The sequence below is a fragment of the Rissa tridactyla genome, chromosome 2 (assembly GCF_028500815.1).
Source record: "Rissa tridactyla isolate bRisTri1 chromosome 2, bRisTri1.patW.cur.20221130, whole genome shotgun sequence".
Lineage (NCBI taxonomy): Eukaryota > Metazoa > Chordata > Aves > Charadriiformes > Laridae > Rissa > Rissa tridactyla.
In genome coordinates, this window is record NC_071467.1 from 145517157 (window position 1) to 145535626 (window position 18470).

Here is an 18470-nt window from a genome sequence, read left to right on the forward strand (position 1 = left end):
ACTGTGGCTGTGAGAAAGAACTTTGTGAATGCCACTTCACACTGCAGTTACCTGGGGGAGGCGTGGTGTGGTGTGTGAATTTGTAAATATACAAATTCATTTTTACATTAAATAATATCAACGAAACATTAAATACAGATGTGGTGAAATGGAGATAATACAGGGCTTTTATATAACGTTATTTTACTTCATTTTGGGCCTAGTACATATTGTATTAGTACAGACAAAATGCTGGTGAACTATTCTCCCTTTCTATAAAGATATCCATTGGTGATACGGAATCACGGAATCATGGAATCTTCAGAGTTGGAAGGGACCTCTAGAGATCATCTAGTCCAACTCCCCTGCTAGAGCAGGATTACCTAAAGCACATCCCTCAGGGCTGCATCCAGGCGGGTCTTGAAAATCTCCAGAGAAGGGGACTCCACAACCTCCCTGGGCAGCCTGTTCTGGTGCTCTGTCACCCTCACCGTAAAGAAGTTTTTCCGTGTATTTGAACGGAACTTCCTATGTTCTAGCTTGTGCCCATTGCCCCTTGTCCTGTCGCTGGGAACCATTGAAAAGAGCCTGGCTCCACCCTCCTTAAACCCACCCTTTAGATACTTGTAAACATTAATCAGGTCCCCCCTCAACCTTCTCTTCTCCAGGCTAAAGAGTCCCAGCTCTTTCAGCCTTTCCTCATAAGGGAGGTGCTGCAGTCCCATAATCATCTTGGTTGCCCTAACATTTAGTATCCCTTCGTGACTTCAAAATAAAATGTCTATATAGTTTATATTGACAGTAACATGAAATTATTTGAAATTAAGGAATTAAGAACAGATTCCTACATTATTTAACTAGTTTCTACTGTTCTTGCAGGGTCATCCAAAAGTTTGTGAAAAGCTGAAAGCCCTCATGGTGGAATGGACCGATGAATTCAAGAATGACCCACAGCTTAGTTTAATATCTGCTATGATAAAAAATCTTAAAGAGCAAGGAGTCACTTTCCCAGCTATTGGTTCACAGGTACATTAAAATTTGTGGTTGTTCTTAAAGGGAATGACAAATTCCTTTTATCCTCAGTTCTGTGTTTTACAGTTTGTAGTCTTGAATTCTACAGTCTGTTTGACAAACGAAATCTCTCTCATCTTAATAAAACACTCCTTTGAGGGGTGAAATGCTCTGATTTACTTTAGATTTTTATATTGCAGATGAATACAAATGAAAATGGTCAACTTAATGCATTTTCAGGTTTTTTTGTTGAATTCATTTTTACATCTTTCACTTTTGTTTAGGCTGCTGAGCAGGCAAAAGCAAGTCCAGCTCTAGTTGCCAAAGATCCTGGTACAGTAGCCAACAAAAAGGAAGAGGAGGATTTAGCTAAAGGTGAGTGCATGTACTTGTTGACCTCATGAATATATTGGTAAATATCAAATAAAGCAGGAAAAATTTTTTTGCTTCCTTTGTCTATGTGAATAGTATATTTTTGGGTTGTGGTTATGACTTCTGTTCCTTTCTTTTTGTACCCTTCTGGATGGTTAGAGACTAAAACTATTTTATGGGTAAAAAACATGAAAAATTACCAATTTTTACTTCTTTTTTCCCTTTCCAAACTGAAACAATACAGTAAAAAATCTTCAAAATCTCATGTTAAGGACATGTTCCACTACGGAAATGTTTGATAAAAGTTCTGCACTTGGATTTTCCCTCTTTCTGGGGCAAGGGAAGCACGTTCATTTCCGATTTAAACATTTGATGGAAGGAGAAAATGAGAATTATAGTATAAGTTGTATGCAAAGTATTTTGGGTATACTACTTTAAACTTTTATTCCTTTGAATACTGAGTCTGTAGTATACTTTAAAGCTTTGATTGCTGTAAGCATAAGTAGCTGTTAAATGTCTCACTGCAGTCCCAGTAAACAAAACTAGGATGGTTTCTTTTGATTTACTGTTGTACTAAGGTATATGTAAAGGTCATTTAATGATCCTATACCAGACACGTGTGAAGTTATTCTTAGAGCGGTTTGATCTTTATGGTCTAGATACTGTTTTTTTGAGGTCAAACTTCAGCAATGTAAAGACCTCAAATGTAATCTGTTGTGTGTTGCATGGCTTTGGGCTTAAATTGTACCAGTGTACGAGTGAAGCTGTTGTGCTAGTAGTTGGTGGGTGTTTGCAGTTTCTCATCTTTGATAGACATTTTTGTTGTTTAGCTATTATCTAATGTAACATTGATTTATTTAAATTGGCATTAGCCCATCTGTATGTGTTACTAATTGTTTCTTCAACAGTTGATCCGCCAAAGGATCAACTCAAGGGATTTCAAGGAATTTGTGTCTCCAAGGTTTGGATTCTCAATGGGTTCTCTAATGCTTGTTCTCTTTTTTTTTTTTTTTGTGGTGTCCCTCTCCATCCCTTCTTAAACATGATCATTTTTTCCACAAATTTGTGAAAGGAGGATTTAATATGAGTGAAACCTTTCTGCTCTGTCAAGTTTAATTGAAAATGACCAAGTGTAAAATTATTCCAGGGAGAAAACAAGAATGGATGGAATTTTGCTTGTCTAAGCAAAAATATCTTTCTGAATTATGAATTAACGAGGCACTGGTTTACTGTGAGAGTGACAGAACACTGGCACAGGTTTCCCAGAGAGGTTGTGGAGTTTCCATCCTTGGAGATATTCAAAAGCTGTCTTGACGTAGTCTTGGGCAGCCAACTCTAGGTGACCTTGCTTGAGCAGGGGATTGGACAAGACGACCTCCAGAGTTGTCTTCCAACCACAACCAATCTGTGCAATTCTCTGATTTTGTTAATTCAGGCTAAAGACTGCTAATCTAACAGAGAAACAATGTGTGCCTGAACATATGTATCTTTTTAATGTTTCAAGCGATCCAGAAAAGTTGAACATCATATATATGCTAGTAAGAATATAAATACTTTACATCAGTTCAAGGTAATAACAATAATAAAAGAATGGGTCACTTCACTGAGTTATCCTGTTAGTGCTTAAGTGCTATTTATTCATCTTGTCCATGTTGAAAGCCTCACTAAATCTGTAGGCAGAATTGTGCTTTCTAGTTGTAAAACATCTTTTTGGTTTTTACCATTATTTCGAAGTGAAAGGCAGAAGTTTATTATGATGCAACAGGAATGGAATTATACTAAAAGTTTTCACAGAGTTCAGTTTTCATATCATTTAACCCATTTTTATAGGGAATTTTCATGGGACTAACTCTTCTTTTGTAGCTATTGAACTGTCACTAAAAGAACAAAGGCAACAGCAAACAACACTTTCCAGTTTGTATCCAAGCACCTCAAGTCTTTTAACAAATCACAAACACGAGGGCCGAAAAGTTCGTGCAATCTATGATTTTGAGGCTGCTGAAGACAACGAATTAACTTTTAAAGCTGGAGAACTTATAACTATCCTCGATGACAGGTAATTTATATAGAATGCCTACTAGAAGTATATTAGACTGTAAAAATCCATTGAGAATAATCGTATCTTCTATGTAGAAGCATACATTGGAATACAATTGCAATAAAATACATTTACATATTAAATACTTTATTTGGTTATCTCCTAGATTTTTTTACATACAAATGTAATCGTGTAAAGATTCTCGTACGAAGATTTCTGCGTTTATACAAGTTGTATTTATGTACAAGTAATATAAATGCCTTGTACAGTGCAATTCTTAAGAAAATACCATGTGAGTATGTTTTTTTAAATGTATGGGGGTTTTAATTATTTTTTTATCTTTAGTGATCCAAATTGGTGGAAAGGTGAAACTCATCAGGGTATAGGATTGTTTCCATCAAATTTTGTAACAGCTGATCTTTCTGCTGAGCCAGAAATGAGTAAGTAACACCACGTTTATGTATATATGTTAAGCCTTGCCATGGCCCAAGGGATATTTCTGCAGTGATGTACTTTCCCTATTTCCTTTCCCTTATGATAGAGTTCAGTTGCAAGTTAATGTGATACTTGAAGTAAAACTGCGGAGCCCTTGCTGTGCTCTCACAAACAACAGTTGTATCTTTGTGTCGGACCAAGGTTGCCCACCTTGGCAGCTGCTGAAAAATACGATGCTGTCTACTGCTGACTTTGTCAGTAGCTTCCTTGAGACTCTCTTAACAACTCCGTTGACACGTGGATAAATGTAGGCAACAGCAGGTTTTTTACAAGTTGCCTTTTTGCCTGGTTGCAATGGTACATTTCTAATCAAGGAAAAACTGAAGGCCCCGGGCCAGATGGGAGTCAGAGACAGATTACTGCTGTTCAAACAATTCAAGAAACCAACACACTCTGGGTATGTATGTGTGCATAATGGAAGGAATTTTTTTTTTCTGCATAGCGGTTATCATCTTGTATCTATGTATATCAGTCTAACCTACTCTTAATATTTATTAAAAATATTTAATATTAGACAAGGTTTTAAGATGGTAGAACTGATTTCTGTAAATCTGATGGTTTGCAAGATGAATCTCATGTGATCTCAATACGAGTGTGCCAAAGAAATGAGCTGGTCAGCAGAATTACATGCTGTAGGAGTCACCTGTTCTATGTTAAGACTAACTGATAAGAGTAGTATTTGGCAGCTTTTTTGTTGTGACCTCCACTACAGAGGAGTAAGATGCTTTTGCAGGTACTATTTGATAGAGAAGAAATAGCAAAATTTGAGAATTTTGATTCTGTACTCTTCTCTGGAGAAAAGAAGGCTCCAGTTTGTCATAGATGATTTTACCAGTTTTCTCTTAAACCTGACTCACTAGCTCTATTTCTTCTAATCACTCTATCTCAGTCTGTTTTCCTGATGACTTTTATTAATATTACCTGTAGTGAGACTACGATAAAGACATTTACTTGCTAAAAAGGGTTTATATTGACCTTGTGTGAACTGATGTCTTTTTTATGCAATTTACGGATTTGTTTATGAAAATTGATTAAGTCTGTGGAGATGTTTTTGGCCTTCAAAAGTCAACAAAATACTAATTTTTTCAATTTTCACAGTCGATGTTTCAAATGCGAAGATTTTAGGCAACATGCTATCCGTATAACATTTATGTCATTGTTTTGTTTATTTTTATTTTATAAAATAAAATCTGTCTTTTTATCCTACAGTGAAAGCTGAGAAGAAAACAGTGCAGTTCAGTGATGAAGTTCAAGTAGAGACAATAGAACCTGAGCCTGAACCAGTTTATATTGATGAAGTAAGTGTGATACAAGTACTGATTTTCAGGTGCTGGTATATTTAAATATGTGATGTTTAAACTTTTTATCCTGTACTTCAAAAATAATTTGAAATATCAGGAGAACATAATCAAAAGAGAATGGAAAGCTGATTTAATTTTAAAAAAATATCTGCAGTATTCTAATTTGTTAATGTGTCTTGAAGTCCTTAGGAATTTCTGAAACTGCATTTGGATACTGCATTCCTTTTAGGGCCCTACTCCAGGATTGTACATCTGTTCACCTCCAAACTAAAAGCTTGGTTGGAGTGAGCATCTGCTTTCAGGTTTTGCTTTAGGTACTTCAGGATACCTCAGAGATACCCATCTTGAATGCTGGCTTAGATTTATTTCCAATACTACCACCACTTCTTCTCCCAGTCTGAAAGATCTCTTTCCTTCTCTGAGAACTGTGAGCTTTTTGTTGCTCTGTAAGTAATATTTAGTGAGATTCATACAATCTCACCGCAGTGATTCTGGAAAGTTCCCAGCAAATCTCAGCCCAGGATGTTCTTCCCTGCCTTTTTTTTTTTCCCCTTTTTCCTTTTTTTCCCCCCTTTTTTTTTCTTTTTTTTTTTTTTTTTTCTTTTTCCTTTCCCTCCCAGGGAGCTTAGAACTGTTCTCTTCAGAATTTTTCACTTTCTCTCTCCTTTCTTTCTCAACTAGGGTTCTGTCATTGTTTTTTGAAATGAAAAATCATTTATTGCCTTCCTAAAGTCTTATTTAGGACTTATTTAACTCCTGCCTGAAATACTTCTCCTTCCAAGACATACAAGTTAGTTTTTTATCTGCTGAAATAGCTTATCTCAGGCCTGCCTCTAGGTGCCTTCCAGCTTTTGTCTTCTGTTATTCCACATTAGTTTATGTTTTAGTGTCTTGTTTTGTCCGTAAAATGATCATAGTATAATTTTTAAGGAAGTAGTTCCTTTGGCTTCTTCCTGTTTTTCCTGGGGTTAAGAAGAAAAAAACATGGTTTTAGTTTACACTTCGTTACAATTTATGTAACTCTGTCCTGTTAAAGGCTATTTATTTGATAGCACTCAGCTAAAAAGTGATTTTTAATCATTTACATATAACATTTGGTTAAGCAGTATAGTTCACTCCAAGACATACTTTTCAAAGAACCTGTTAATTTTCCACTCTTCTATATTTTTATAAATGGGTTGCACTTAAACTGGTTAATCAAGGATGCCTTATTCTGAAGTCAACCATGTGACACCTCCAAACATCATCTTAAAAAAACCCTTTCATATATATTAGTAATGACATTGCTCATGTGCTAACAGACCTCATACACTGACAAAATGCAGGATAGTTTTTCGGTGAATTTAGTTTTAAGTACCCATTTCTTTTTAAGATACTCTCTCAACATATTCTGTCAAAACATTTGCACTGTCCCACTAGGTGGTAGTATTGCATATGAAATGAGTAGAATGGAATAATAGAAACTCCTCAGAAAATACTGTTTAGAAGAACTTTTGGGAATAAGTGGGTATTCTGTGCATTACACTTGTTCCTACTAATTATTTTTATCATTTGGTTTATCCTTGTTCGTTCCTGTAAAGTAGTATGATTAGTATTTTCTTAAAGTTGGTCTAGATGATTTCCAAGTCCTAAGTGATCCAAATGGCTGTTGTAAATAGCAGCTGTCCCGAAGGTGTTAGTTTACTGTCCCGAAGGTGTTAATTCTGCCCCTCCACATTCTCCCTAATTACACAATTTGTGTTCTAGGATAAAATGGATCAACTCTTGCAGATGTTACAAAGTGCGGATCCATCTGATGACCAGCCAGACCTCCCAGAATTGCTTCATCTTGAGGGTAAGAAAATCTCATGGATTTTTTTGTTGTTTTCCTCTCTAATAATTACCTATACCAAACCTAACTGAAATTAAGCTGAAACTACTTCAGCTTCATGTGCATACCACAAGCATGCCCAAGGAAAGTGCCTGAGCCATAGTTACCGTCTTCCTTCCTGTTTCCCACATTTAAGAGACTTAAGTGCAAAATTTTAACTTAGAACAAGCCCACACCTCTCTCCAGGAAACTATATTCTATATTCTTTTAATTTTCAAGACCCAGGAGTACTTAAATTTATTTTACTCATCCATTTTTTCCCTCCATAGAGTAGCACAGCATGAGTTGCAAAGGGGGCATAAGGAAGATTCCATGAGAAGAAGCAGAAATACTACCGAGGCTTAGAATAGACCTGTGGGTGTCCCACTTGTTTTTCACTTGCGTGCATATTTGTATAGGACTTTAATATTAGCAAATACCTTATAGAGTGCTACAAATTTAGAGTCAAATTATTCAGGCTACCTCTTCAAAGAGGCATTATAGACCATTCTACCTAGATTGAGAGATGCAGCAAAAATTTTGGAAGGTGACTTTGGAGAAGGAAGTAAAGAAACTTACCAGTTATTAGACAGAAGAACATTGGCTTAAACTGACGATTCAGATAGGATCAGACTTCGTTAAAAGAAAATGGCATATTCCAGATCTATCTAGAAGTTAATCAGGAAAAAGAGCATAAGTTTGTAAGCATTTGGGTGTCTCTCATCTTTCCACACCCATCTGGTTCATCATACCTGTAAACAAATCCTGTTTTAGGAACTACACATCAGTGACGTGTCTGCATGTTATTCTAGTTCCACTAAAGCTAAAGGAGGGTAAAAAGAAACATGAATGTTTTTTGATTCTTTCAAGTACCAAATATAGTTATCTGTTGTCTAAGAAGGGGATTGCCTATATCAAGCCTCTTGATCTGGCTTGCATTAGGATCTCCTTTCAAAATGCATTGTGAGATCATTAGAACAATACTGAGTTTTATATAAACTGTGGGACTGCTCTGAGAAAGGTGTATTATAGTCAGATGAGCGCTCCCCAGCTATCTACAAAAGCACGTGCTAAGCATATGGCTGCGTATAGTTCTGCAATGCCATATTCAAGATCGTACTTACTCTACACTTAGGTAGGCCTTGGGTAGCTACTATTTTTGGCATAGTTTCTGGGAATTTTGTTGTAGATGTCTATTGGATCTTGGGGTTCCTACCAGTGCAGGTGCAGATCAACATTTGATAAAAACCCACTTCATTTTCTTCTGCCATCCGGATGTCCAGTCACAAATGTCTTTAAATTGGAGAACTCATCCCAGCACTTTCAGGACCCCAGGGTTTGTGGTTGGCAGCAGTGCAGGCATCGTGTTAGCATACAGATATCTAAGCAATCCGTGTCATGCCTTTTACCACACTTTGTGTTATACATAAAAATAGGCAGAATTTACACCACGTTTTACATCTTTTACCAGCATTTCTGCCAATGTGTTACTGATCCTAGGTTCAAAGAAGCAGATGGGTGCCTTTCATACAACTCCTCTTTCACCTGGAGTTGCCTTCAAGGAACACATCAGCGATGTCCTTTCACCCATTGTGGCCCAGAGGCTTTCAGGACCTCCTACATCTCTAATTTGGGAAAACTGGGAGTGAAGACAGTGTTCCAAAGCTCCTTATAATGCATTTAGGTCATCTTTGATGCCGGAATCTTTTTTTTCTCATCTCTCAGTTTGAATGTTGAGTGGCTCTTGGGGTTAAACACATCTCTTGGTTAGTTAATAGTTCATTGCTTGGATAAGTGGGCACATTTTGCATTCTGGAGTAGGGTTAGACTGTAGTATCCCCTTTCAGCTTCCTTGTCTACTTATTTTACATTTGACAAACTCAGTCTTTCTGTTAGTTAACTGTGGTTTGCTTGTCCGTTACATGAACCCCATGTCCTTGTGCTGAAAGTTGGCGGGGGCTGCATTTTTGTTTATTTTAATGTTTTTCCAACTTCTAGTAAGTTTTTGTGTTGGTTTTTGCACATGTTAGTGGTTTAAAAAAGCCCCGTTACCCCAATTAGGATTCCAGTGAGATAGTGCTGTTAGAGATATTCCAATGTGCTATTGGTGTCTTTGATGTGCAGATGATTTGAATCATTGCAACCTGTTTTCTCCTTCACTGTTTTGTAGTAATGTTAGTTGAGCACATGATGTAGGTTGCAGTGGCAAATTTTCTTCCTTGAAGAAGAGATCACCTTTCAGATTTACCTGAACTTTTTTATGCAAAATATTTTCAGTTTTACACTCCCTGGATGTTAAATGTGTTTTGTTTTGCTGTATTTCCTTTTTAAAATGTACTTTTTAAACTGTACCAGTACTGAGAACTTCTGCTGGATTTCATTCTTAAATTGTTCATGACACTGCCTCTGTTATCAAAATTTTTTGGGTATACAGATTATAGTAATGATTTAAAAAAACCGACTGAACTAGCATCTACACACATTTCTATCTGATAACTTTTTTAAAAATTACTTTCTGACTTGTAGTATGGAAATCTTTATTAGTCTGATATATTTTAATGTCCTTCTATTCTAGCAATGTGCCACCAGATGGGACCTCTCATAGATGAAAAGTTGGAAGATATAGACAGGTAAAAACGTACATGTGTTTTGACTCAAGATTAATTTTCAAAAAGACCACTGTTGTTACTTAATGATATCTTAATCACTTCTGTGAATACTGGCAAAGAAAATAGCTGTATTTATTGGTATCTTCTCATCTGGGAGGAGGTCTGAACGTTCTTTTTCCTAGTCAGATAGTATTTTGTAGTATTGTACCATTTGACATTATGGCACTTGTCAGGCATCACTTCCCAGGCACTAACAGTATGTTGCTTATCACACTTCACGAAAAGTTTCCCTGTATGGTCTGTTCTTACTGAAGTTATCTAAATTGTAGAATAAGTTGTAAAATATATTTTCTAGGAAACATTCAGAACTTTCAGAGCTCAATGTTAAAGCAATGGAGGCTCTTTCTTTGTATAACAAACTGATGAATGAAGACCCAATGTATTCCATGTATGCAAAACTACAAAACCAACAGTATTATATGCAGTCATCTGGTGTTTCTGGCTCTCAGGTATGTATGTAACCTTTAATAGCCATTGATGTTATCGATTACATACTGAGCTATGGTTGATTTTTTTTTTATAAATTATTAGTGATAAACAGTTTTTCACATGAGCTAACTTTTTTACAAAACTTGCTCAAATATTCTTTTACAATATATTTCTCTACATTATTAAAATAAATATATACTGATACATAAAGCGTGGTGGAGCATGTTGATTGCAAGTAATAATTTATTTCTTAATTCCGTCTCCCCTGCCCTTGCCCCCTGAGTTGGAAACCTCTTTTTATGATCTTTGTTACCTTAATGCTAGGTTAAAATCATCTTGCTGTCTCAGAAATAATCTCAAATGAAAGAGTAGTTTTCTTTCAACACAGTATGTAAAAAAAGAAAAAAAAAAAAGTATTGTTTGTTTTCAGCTGCAATCTTTGAATGTTCTTCTTTTGCAGGTTCTAACACCTCTAGTTCATTTCTGTTCAGTTCTTTTTGATCATGGAAAAAGCCCATCCTGTGCTTTGAGTTGCACATAGAATTAAAAATTAAGGCTGCGAGACCTTTGCATTGTGGGTCAGAGAAAGTAAAGAACCAAAGGAGTACAATTCCTGTTTAAGATTATGCCTTCCCAACCCTAAAATCAATCTCTCTCAATTTCCTTTTTTTTTTTTTTTTTGTTTTTTTTTTTTGAAATATCAAGAGAGAGCATTTAGGATTTAAATTACTGAAATTAAAAATTATAATTCTTTCATGGCAGCATTTCTCTGCCATGTAACTGACTGTTTTCTCTGAGTAGGTCTTTTAGCTAATTCATATACTGTGGTATTTTTAAAAGGTCTTTTAAACATTTAAATGTTTTCATCCCATAGTCTAATGCACACTTGCTGTATTCTTTTCCTGTTTATAGGAATATATAACACTTCAAACTGTTTTTCAGATAATTTACTTGCTTTTTGAGTGAGTGAAAAAAAAATTCAAGCCAAATTGTTAATACCTACGCAGTATTATATAAACATTGAAGCAGATGTAGTTGATTTAGTTCCTTTAGCTTCCTACAAATACGTACTTTCTTTCAGTGTCTTTTAAGAAGAGGATGTGTGTTTTTGCAGTGTCATTAAAAAGAACATTGTCTTCCATTCATATGTGATAAGCAATCATGCCGTGACCCTGTCAAATAATTTTATTGTTTTATAAATGGGCATGTGTCTGGGAATTCTAAAAGGGAAAAACTGGATTTTGGGGTGAACATGAGCCAGAATAAGTTCTGAAAAGTTAGGAGGTTTATGAAAAGTTCGGAGGTCTCGTGCCTTTGCTGCCTTCTGAAGTTCTTTTGCGATACTGATAAACCTTCTATGAGTGTGTCATCTGAGTCTTAAGATAGGAACTCAATTGTGCATAAGACCTGATAATTTCCTCTAGTAATTTGTGTTAAGCCAAATAATTCATGGTTGAACAAAAGTGTAGAGTTTAGAAAATTAGTCTTGATTTAGAATACAGTTGACATACACTTGTAAGCTTTTCTTCTAGTTAGTTATGAAATATTACCTTATTTTCAGTTGAAATTTTCTTAAGAGCTTGTTTTCCCTTCCGCCCTGCCCAGACAATTTTACAATGGCAGTCTCAACAGTTGTGTGAACTGATAGGTTAACTAATGACATGAAAATAATACTTTATTGATTTTCCATTTTAATGATTCTGCTTAGTGAAAGTTATCTGGGCATCAAAAAGTATTCTGCTTTGGACTGTTATTTGTTACATGATTTACATCCTTCAGTATTTTCATTCAAAAGTAGAATCTTTAAATTAGCATGAGTGATAATCATTAAAATAAAATCTGGAATACAAGTTTTCCAGTAAAGAATTTGATCTTTTTGGACTGAGGTTAGAAATGTAAATGGTGTCCTTTGAAAACCTGGTAGTTTTTTCATACTACAACGCTTAGTAGAAGACATCAGTTGCTTTCTAGTAAAACATCTGTAATAAAAGGTTTGAGAGACTGTCTTTTAAGTTCTGAAGTCAGATATTAAATACCAAATTTCTTGTCTTTTATTTTTAATTTTCCTTTATTTAACTTCCTAGGTTTATCCGGGGCAAGCTCAAAGTAATGCATATTTGGTGGCAGGGAGTGCACAGATGGGCCATATTCAAGGCTACAACCTTCCTCCTGAACAGCTCTCTTCTCTCAGCCAAGGCACAGTTACTCCATCTGCCAGCTCCGGGCTGCCTGGGCAGCCTGCACAGACGTCTTACACAAAGTAATTTTAAGTATTTCCCTAGTCAAGTTTAAATCAATTTAAACGTAAAGGACTACAGATAATATGTAAAGGAGATTTTTTTTTTTTTTTACAGAAATATAATTTTAAACACAATTGAAAGATACTTCGGTGAAATTATTTCCATTGTGTTTTTTATTGGTGTTGTGTATTTAGTAAAAATTCCTGACAAACTTCAAACTTTTCAGTTGTTCTTATATTTTTCTCCAGTTTTTAATTTTATATATAAGAAATGTATAATTTTTTCATATATATATTTCTTTTATATAAAAGAAAAATTAGAGAAAATGATATAGACATGACTGATAATTTTTTATTATTTTATTTTTTTTTAGATAACCTAATATACATTTAATGGTGAAGATTATCTGCTGCTCTGGCTGGCTTTGCATAACTTCTGAGATAGTGTATATTGTATTGTACTTTTTTTCAAATATCTTATTGTGGAAGCATGGGGAGAATTCTGCTCATTTTGGAAACGAAGCGAATGGGCTATGAACGCTTACCAAAGCTTACGCAGCTTCCCCTTATAAAGGAGCTACAGGTGGCTTTCTATTTTAGGTAGATGCCCAAAGATGCTTAGCTTTGGCTAAGCTACCCATATTGTGACCTTAGGAAAAGATTCGTTTGTTTGGTTTTTTTTTTTTACTCTCTGTATAAAGTAATTTTATTTTATAAAGTTGGAAGAGACATCCATCTTGAGTTATTAAAGTATTTGTTAGTCTACGTCCACCAAAGTTACTTATTTGGGGTGGTAAGACATAAATTGATAAAGCAAGTTTCTGTGAGTTTCTACTTCACCTGACTTGCTTTGCTATTTAAAACGGTTGGCTGGGCTTTGGTTTTTCTCATGAGCGGAATGGAAGATAGATGGGATTCCATGTTGCACGTTAGAATAAAACAAAGTATAGATTCACAGTCTAGTTTTAAATCCATGGGAGGTTTGTTAGGTGTGTTTAAATCTGAGGAGAGTGTTTGAGTTTTAATTGAAATATTCATTGGTTATAGTTTTGAATATACAAGGTGTCCAGAGTTAAGACATTTTTGTATGTGTATGTATAGAACAGCTGAAGAAGCAATGAAGTGTTGCTGTTCTATTGGTAAATTGTTTGCTAATTCAACTTTTTTTTTTTTTCTTCCCCAGTGCAATGGTTGGCTCTGTTGCTGGAAATACTTACTCTAACCAGGCTTCAGTGTATAGTCCACCACCTGCTACTGTTGATGTTGCTGCTTATCAGAATGCTGGAACTAATGTGTCCCAGGTGCCAAACTATAACTTAGCATCTACACCTCTGCCACAGACAGCAGGCAGTCAACAAGCACCTCCACAACAACCGCAGCCTCCGCCACCTCAACAACCACAGCATAGTTACTCGCAGAAGGCTCTGCTATAGGATCCAGGACTTCTGATTCCTAATCTTCTTTAACCTCTGCTAAAGGCAGTTGGCAATTCTATGAGTTTCTTCCCTTAATCTCTTAAACTTTGTTTATCCTCAGCTTAATAAGAATCTATCTTGGTGAACAAGTTCAATTTGCACTGACTTTTTAGGATTTTTTTTTTTTAATTTTGCAGAGGAACGGATATATTTAGGACATTTAATTCCTTTTAAAATGCCTAAAAATTGGTACAAGATTATTTATGTTTGGTAAAATTGGCTAGTCTGTGAAAACTCAACACTTGCAAACTGTCGTGGCATATATGTTATGTACATATAGTGTGTGATTGCAGTAGTGGCCATTTCGTATAGCTATGGTGATCATGTGAATATATTTAACACAATGTTTAAAAATAATTTACTTTACTATTTTATTTTAATCATGAACTGATGACCAGGTTTCATAGTTTTGTCTGGTTTTATGACAGATGTGATGTCTTTTTCCAATGCAGGAAAAGCAGTAATTCTGCATATCATGGTTACACTTACAAGCTAAGGTCTATATATGAATTTACAAACTTATCCGAGTCTAGGTTTCACCGCTTCTTGAATTGAACACAAGTGTATCATGACTATTAGATGGCTTATCTACCAAAGTAAACTCGTTAACTAGTAAGTGATTTGGGGGGATAACAGCAAATTATGATTCTGCTTCAGATATAATTAATAACTTAAAACTACTATTCAGAGGCTGCTAAACATATCATGGGACCATGCAACAGATCAGAAACTTGCATTTTATCATAAGAGCATGTAATTTATTTTTTCCAAGTTGTTTTTTTACAATGAGAACCAGAACTGTACTCTATGCGTGTTGGTAGAGATTACACCAAAGACAGAGGAATTGAGTTGGAGGAGAAATGATGGAGTTTTAAACTGGAACACACAACATAAATAACACTACTTTATTCAACTCTTCTTAATTAGAACATGGAGAATTATGGACATTTAAATCACTTTGCTGAACAAACCTTCAGGGCTTTATTTTATCTCTTGTGGCCTTGCTTAGCAATTTGTTCTGTTTACTGTTCTTACACAAACACTTCTGCCTTAAACATCTGCTTCAATTTCCAGTTGTACCATTAGAGTGTATTTGCCCGTCTATAGTATGAATAGCTTATGAGGCATCTTATTTTCATTTGCTTTCAGGTTACTTTGAATTCTCTTCTGCAGCAACAGCCATTAGCCTTTTTTAAACCCTTGCATTTCTCAGTAACTCACCCAGGTGGCTCTTTAAGGCACAATATTTTCTTTCTACAGCTGAGGAGCTGCAAAAGGAACACGGTGATGGAAGGCCGCATTTTAGATATGCCTGATCAGAGTTTCTTGTACAAAGACTGTTGTTACTTTGCATTTGTGTTCAATCTATTAATGCATCCTGGTTTCCTCTTATCATTTCCAGCGACTCTAATTCTAATTAGAGCAATACTAGATGGCTTCAACGTCAGATCTGTGTTTTCAGTCTTGTTAGTGTGTATGTCAGAAATGGTTTGCTTTTGTGTACTATATTTTAGTGTGGTGCTCCTGGAATTAAATGTTGCAATTGTACATTACGCTATAAGCTGACCTCAGTTGTCCCATACACTCCTGCGTCTGTTCAGTTACCTAACACGCCTTTGGTTCACTGTTTTAATAGACACTGGTATTTTCCCTGTTTATGCTTTCAGATGACTACTTTGCATAACTTCTAACTGGGGTGGTTACAAAACGTGCCCGTAGCTGATGTGTTCCAGTTGGGGATGTTCTAGCCAGCTGGCTGTTTTGATACTAGTATTTTCATGTTTTGTGGGTTTTTTTTCTCCAGAATTCTTAAGCACCCTCAAAAAATTGTCATTACTTCAGTACTTGGTGTCATCACAGAAGTCTGTGGAATTTGAAAGGAAAGACTAAAAAAAAAAAAGAATCCAAGATATTGTCATAGATCACTTTTAATAGATTGAAGAGGTGATTTTCTTTAGAAAGGGCATGTAGTTTCATTTAGATAGCATTGTCTGTGTGCTTTAGGTACCTTATTCCAAAATCAGAGAAACAATGTGTATAGAAGTGTATAATTTCTACACAGAAGTGAAAATGACTTTTTAGTCCATAGTTCTTAGGCCCTGATTCAAGGAGGAGCTTGAAGATTCGGAATAATCCAGCTGACATTGACTATTTGTATTCTCAGGTTTTCACATGCTGTGTCACGTGTTCCCTAATAAGGGACTGTGGAAATTCTGTACAGAAATGACTACACAAAAATACTTTTTATTACTAATTTGTCTTTGTTTTTAAAATTTTCGAAGTCTTCTTTCCTTAAATCATAGAATTTCCTAGGTTGGAAGGGACCTTTCAGACCATCTAGTCCAGCCATCAATTAAAACACAGAAATGGTTGTTCCTGGTTTCTCCTTTGAACACTGGAAACTTAAGTATATCTTAAGTTTTTCTGCCTTCCAACTTATTTTGGGCATTTAACCATCTTTAAGAAAATTAAAATCACCTTTCATTTGTGTTCATGATGACCAAAAAACACTTTCTAAAATGCAATGCCACTAAAAATCCAGTATAATAAAAGTTTTGAAAAAAAGATGGACACTTTTTATTTTATTTCATGCCGTTATTAAAGTGGCTGCTCTAAGGTATCTCCTGTAACAAATTGTGAATTTTAGTTGACTAAGAATCAGTTTTCGTTGTCCACAATTGGCGCAGTAGATCCCTAGGTTTTTAGGTTCAGAGTGTTTCTATTGCACCCTACCTACATTTTCCATTTCAGGTACAATTTTCATATTTAATTGAATTTGGAGCTGTATTGCTTCATGTTGATTTTTCTCATTTATCAGAAAAAGATGATTTCATCTTCTCACTTGGTTGTCCCCCGTATGCCAGATACTCGAAAGCGACGCTTCCTTCTACCTTGCTAGATGCTGTCATTGCGCTAATTTCTTCACTCACCCTCTCGTCTCCTCTCTCACTGACAATTTAGCAATTATATTTCAATTCACCTCCTCTCTGCTGGTTTAGTATCATGAACCTGGAGATGCCATTACTGGGGCTTCTCTGCTGTGATTTATTCTGAGATTCCTCGTTTATCCATTGTTTTCACCAAGTTCACAGATGTTCTGTCTTACTGTGGTATTGAACACTGAATAGGGGTGAGAGGGGGGAAGTACATGTACAGCTACTGTATGGAAGAGCTTTTTAGCAAATAAATAAGGTCAGGAAATTAATCTATTTGAAAGTTTAAGAATCCCTGAACATATGTTACTCATGTTCCAATAGAAGACCTAATTTTTGAATGTCTTGTTTCTTTACATGTAAATTGTCAATGAAAGGCTAAAGTGTTTTCATAATATTTTGTATAAACCTTTGCTATATAACCCTTTAATTAAGGAATACAAAAAATGTTAATTAACTCCAGAAGGGGTATTTTAGTGACTTGTTTATCATGAACTGGATCAAACTCTGGAAAGTGCCTTCTGTGCATTTCACTTGTATAAACAAAGGTTGTTTACCCATGTGTATCATCTCAATTTATGTGGGCATAACAAAGATGTCAAGATTCACTGTAAAGCATCCCAGGAACAATACTGAGGCAGCGCGTTAAAATTTGCTGTGCTGATGTCGTGGCAGTATATTCCAGAGTGCGCAGTTGCAGAGACAGTTGCAACGTATTTACCCACCTCCATTTAGTAACTGGTACCCATGCAGGTGTGTATTTAGTGTCACCGGCCAAAGCACATGTAGCCAGCAGTAAAACAACAGTAAAAGAGAACAACATATAAGAATTACTGCATGCTTCTCAACAGGTGTGGAGCAGCATATTGCCCTCACGGTACGGTTACTATTCATGAATTTTGAGGGGAGGAGAACTGAAATGAGTTTGAGTAACCATAACTTCAGAGAATTCCGCCAGATTGCAGATGCTTAGACGTAACAAAGGAGATAAATTTGCTTTGAATAGCATGTACATATTTTGGTGATCAAATCTAGGCTGCTATTATAGTTCTCTGATTTCATCTAGATGGCAGGAACATCAGATTTACACTGGAGAACTGCTTAATACCTCATTCTCCAATTTTTTTTTAGTATTTTCTCTAATATCACTTACCTTATTTTTCACTCATATTTCAAAGATGTCTGTGCAGCCTTTATATATAAAGGTCTTACCTTATTCCTCGTCTGCTGGGTTTCACAGACAGAATGAAAACGAACATCTCTAATTGCAGCAGCTACAACGGCACTTCGAATGATGTAACTGCAGCTTCCTTCGGAGAAGCTTCACGGATCTGTTTTGGAACAAGGGAGCATAATGTTTCCAGTTAAAAACTGGGAGGAGATTTATTTTTTTTTTTTTTAAAGAAAAAAGTAAAGTTACAAAACCCTCTATTGCCACAAACCCCTCCATTGCTAACAGCCGGCAGAATCATTGTTTACTCTGTTATTCAATCTTGGTAAAGCCGACCAGCTCCACGCTACAGACGCTCCTTTTTCAGTTTCAGCTGCAGTGCAGAATGTTAACTTTCATGCGTTACACTATCCAACACCACAGGAAAATGTGGGAAGGCCTTGCCGTTTGAACTTTTTGCTTCAAGATGTAAAAAAAACCCCACCATGTACGTTTTTGAAGCCTTGTTT

The 18470-nt window shown here is 35.8% G+C and overlaps 1 protein-coding gene across 4 annotated transcripts in view; it reads left to right on the forward strand.

Moving 5' to 3' along the window:
• Positions 1–18186, forward strand: part of STAM (signal transducing adaptor molecule) — a 36712-nt gene extending 18526 nt beyond the window's left edge. For 2 of the 4 annotated variants that reach the window (XM_054191317.1, XM_054191318.1), the window contains exons 5-14: positions 859–1005; positions 1275–1365; positions 3226–3418; positions 3746–3840; positions 5105–5193; positions 6943–7030; positions 9621–9675; positions 10010–10163; positions 12228–12403; positions 13566–18186. In XM_054191317.1, the coding sequence (XP_054047292.1) occupies positions 859–1005; positions 1275–1365; positions 3226–3418; positions 3746–3840; positions 5105–5193; positions 6943–7030; positions 9621–9675; positions 10010–10163; positions 12228–12403; positions 13566–13815 (1338 nt within the window). In that variant the 3' untranslated portion in view covers positions 13816–18186. Of the gene's footprint in view, positions 1–858; positions 1006–1274; positions 1366–3225; positions 3419–3745; positions 3841–5104; positions 5194–6942; positions 7031–9620; positions 9676–10009; positions 10164–12227; positions 12404–12756; positions 12983–13565 lie in introns of all 4 variants that reach the window. The other 2 variants (XR_008464846.1, XR_008464845.1) reach the window with 2 other exon arrangements.
• The last annotated feature ends 284 nt before the right edge of the window (positions 18187–18470 follow it).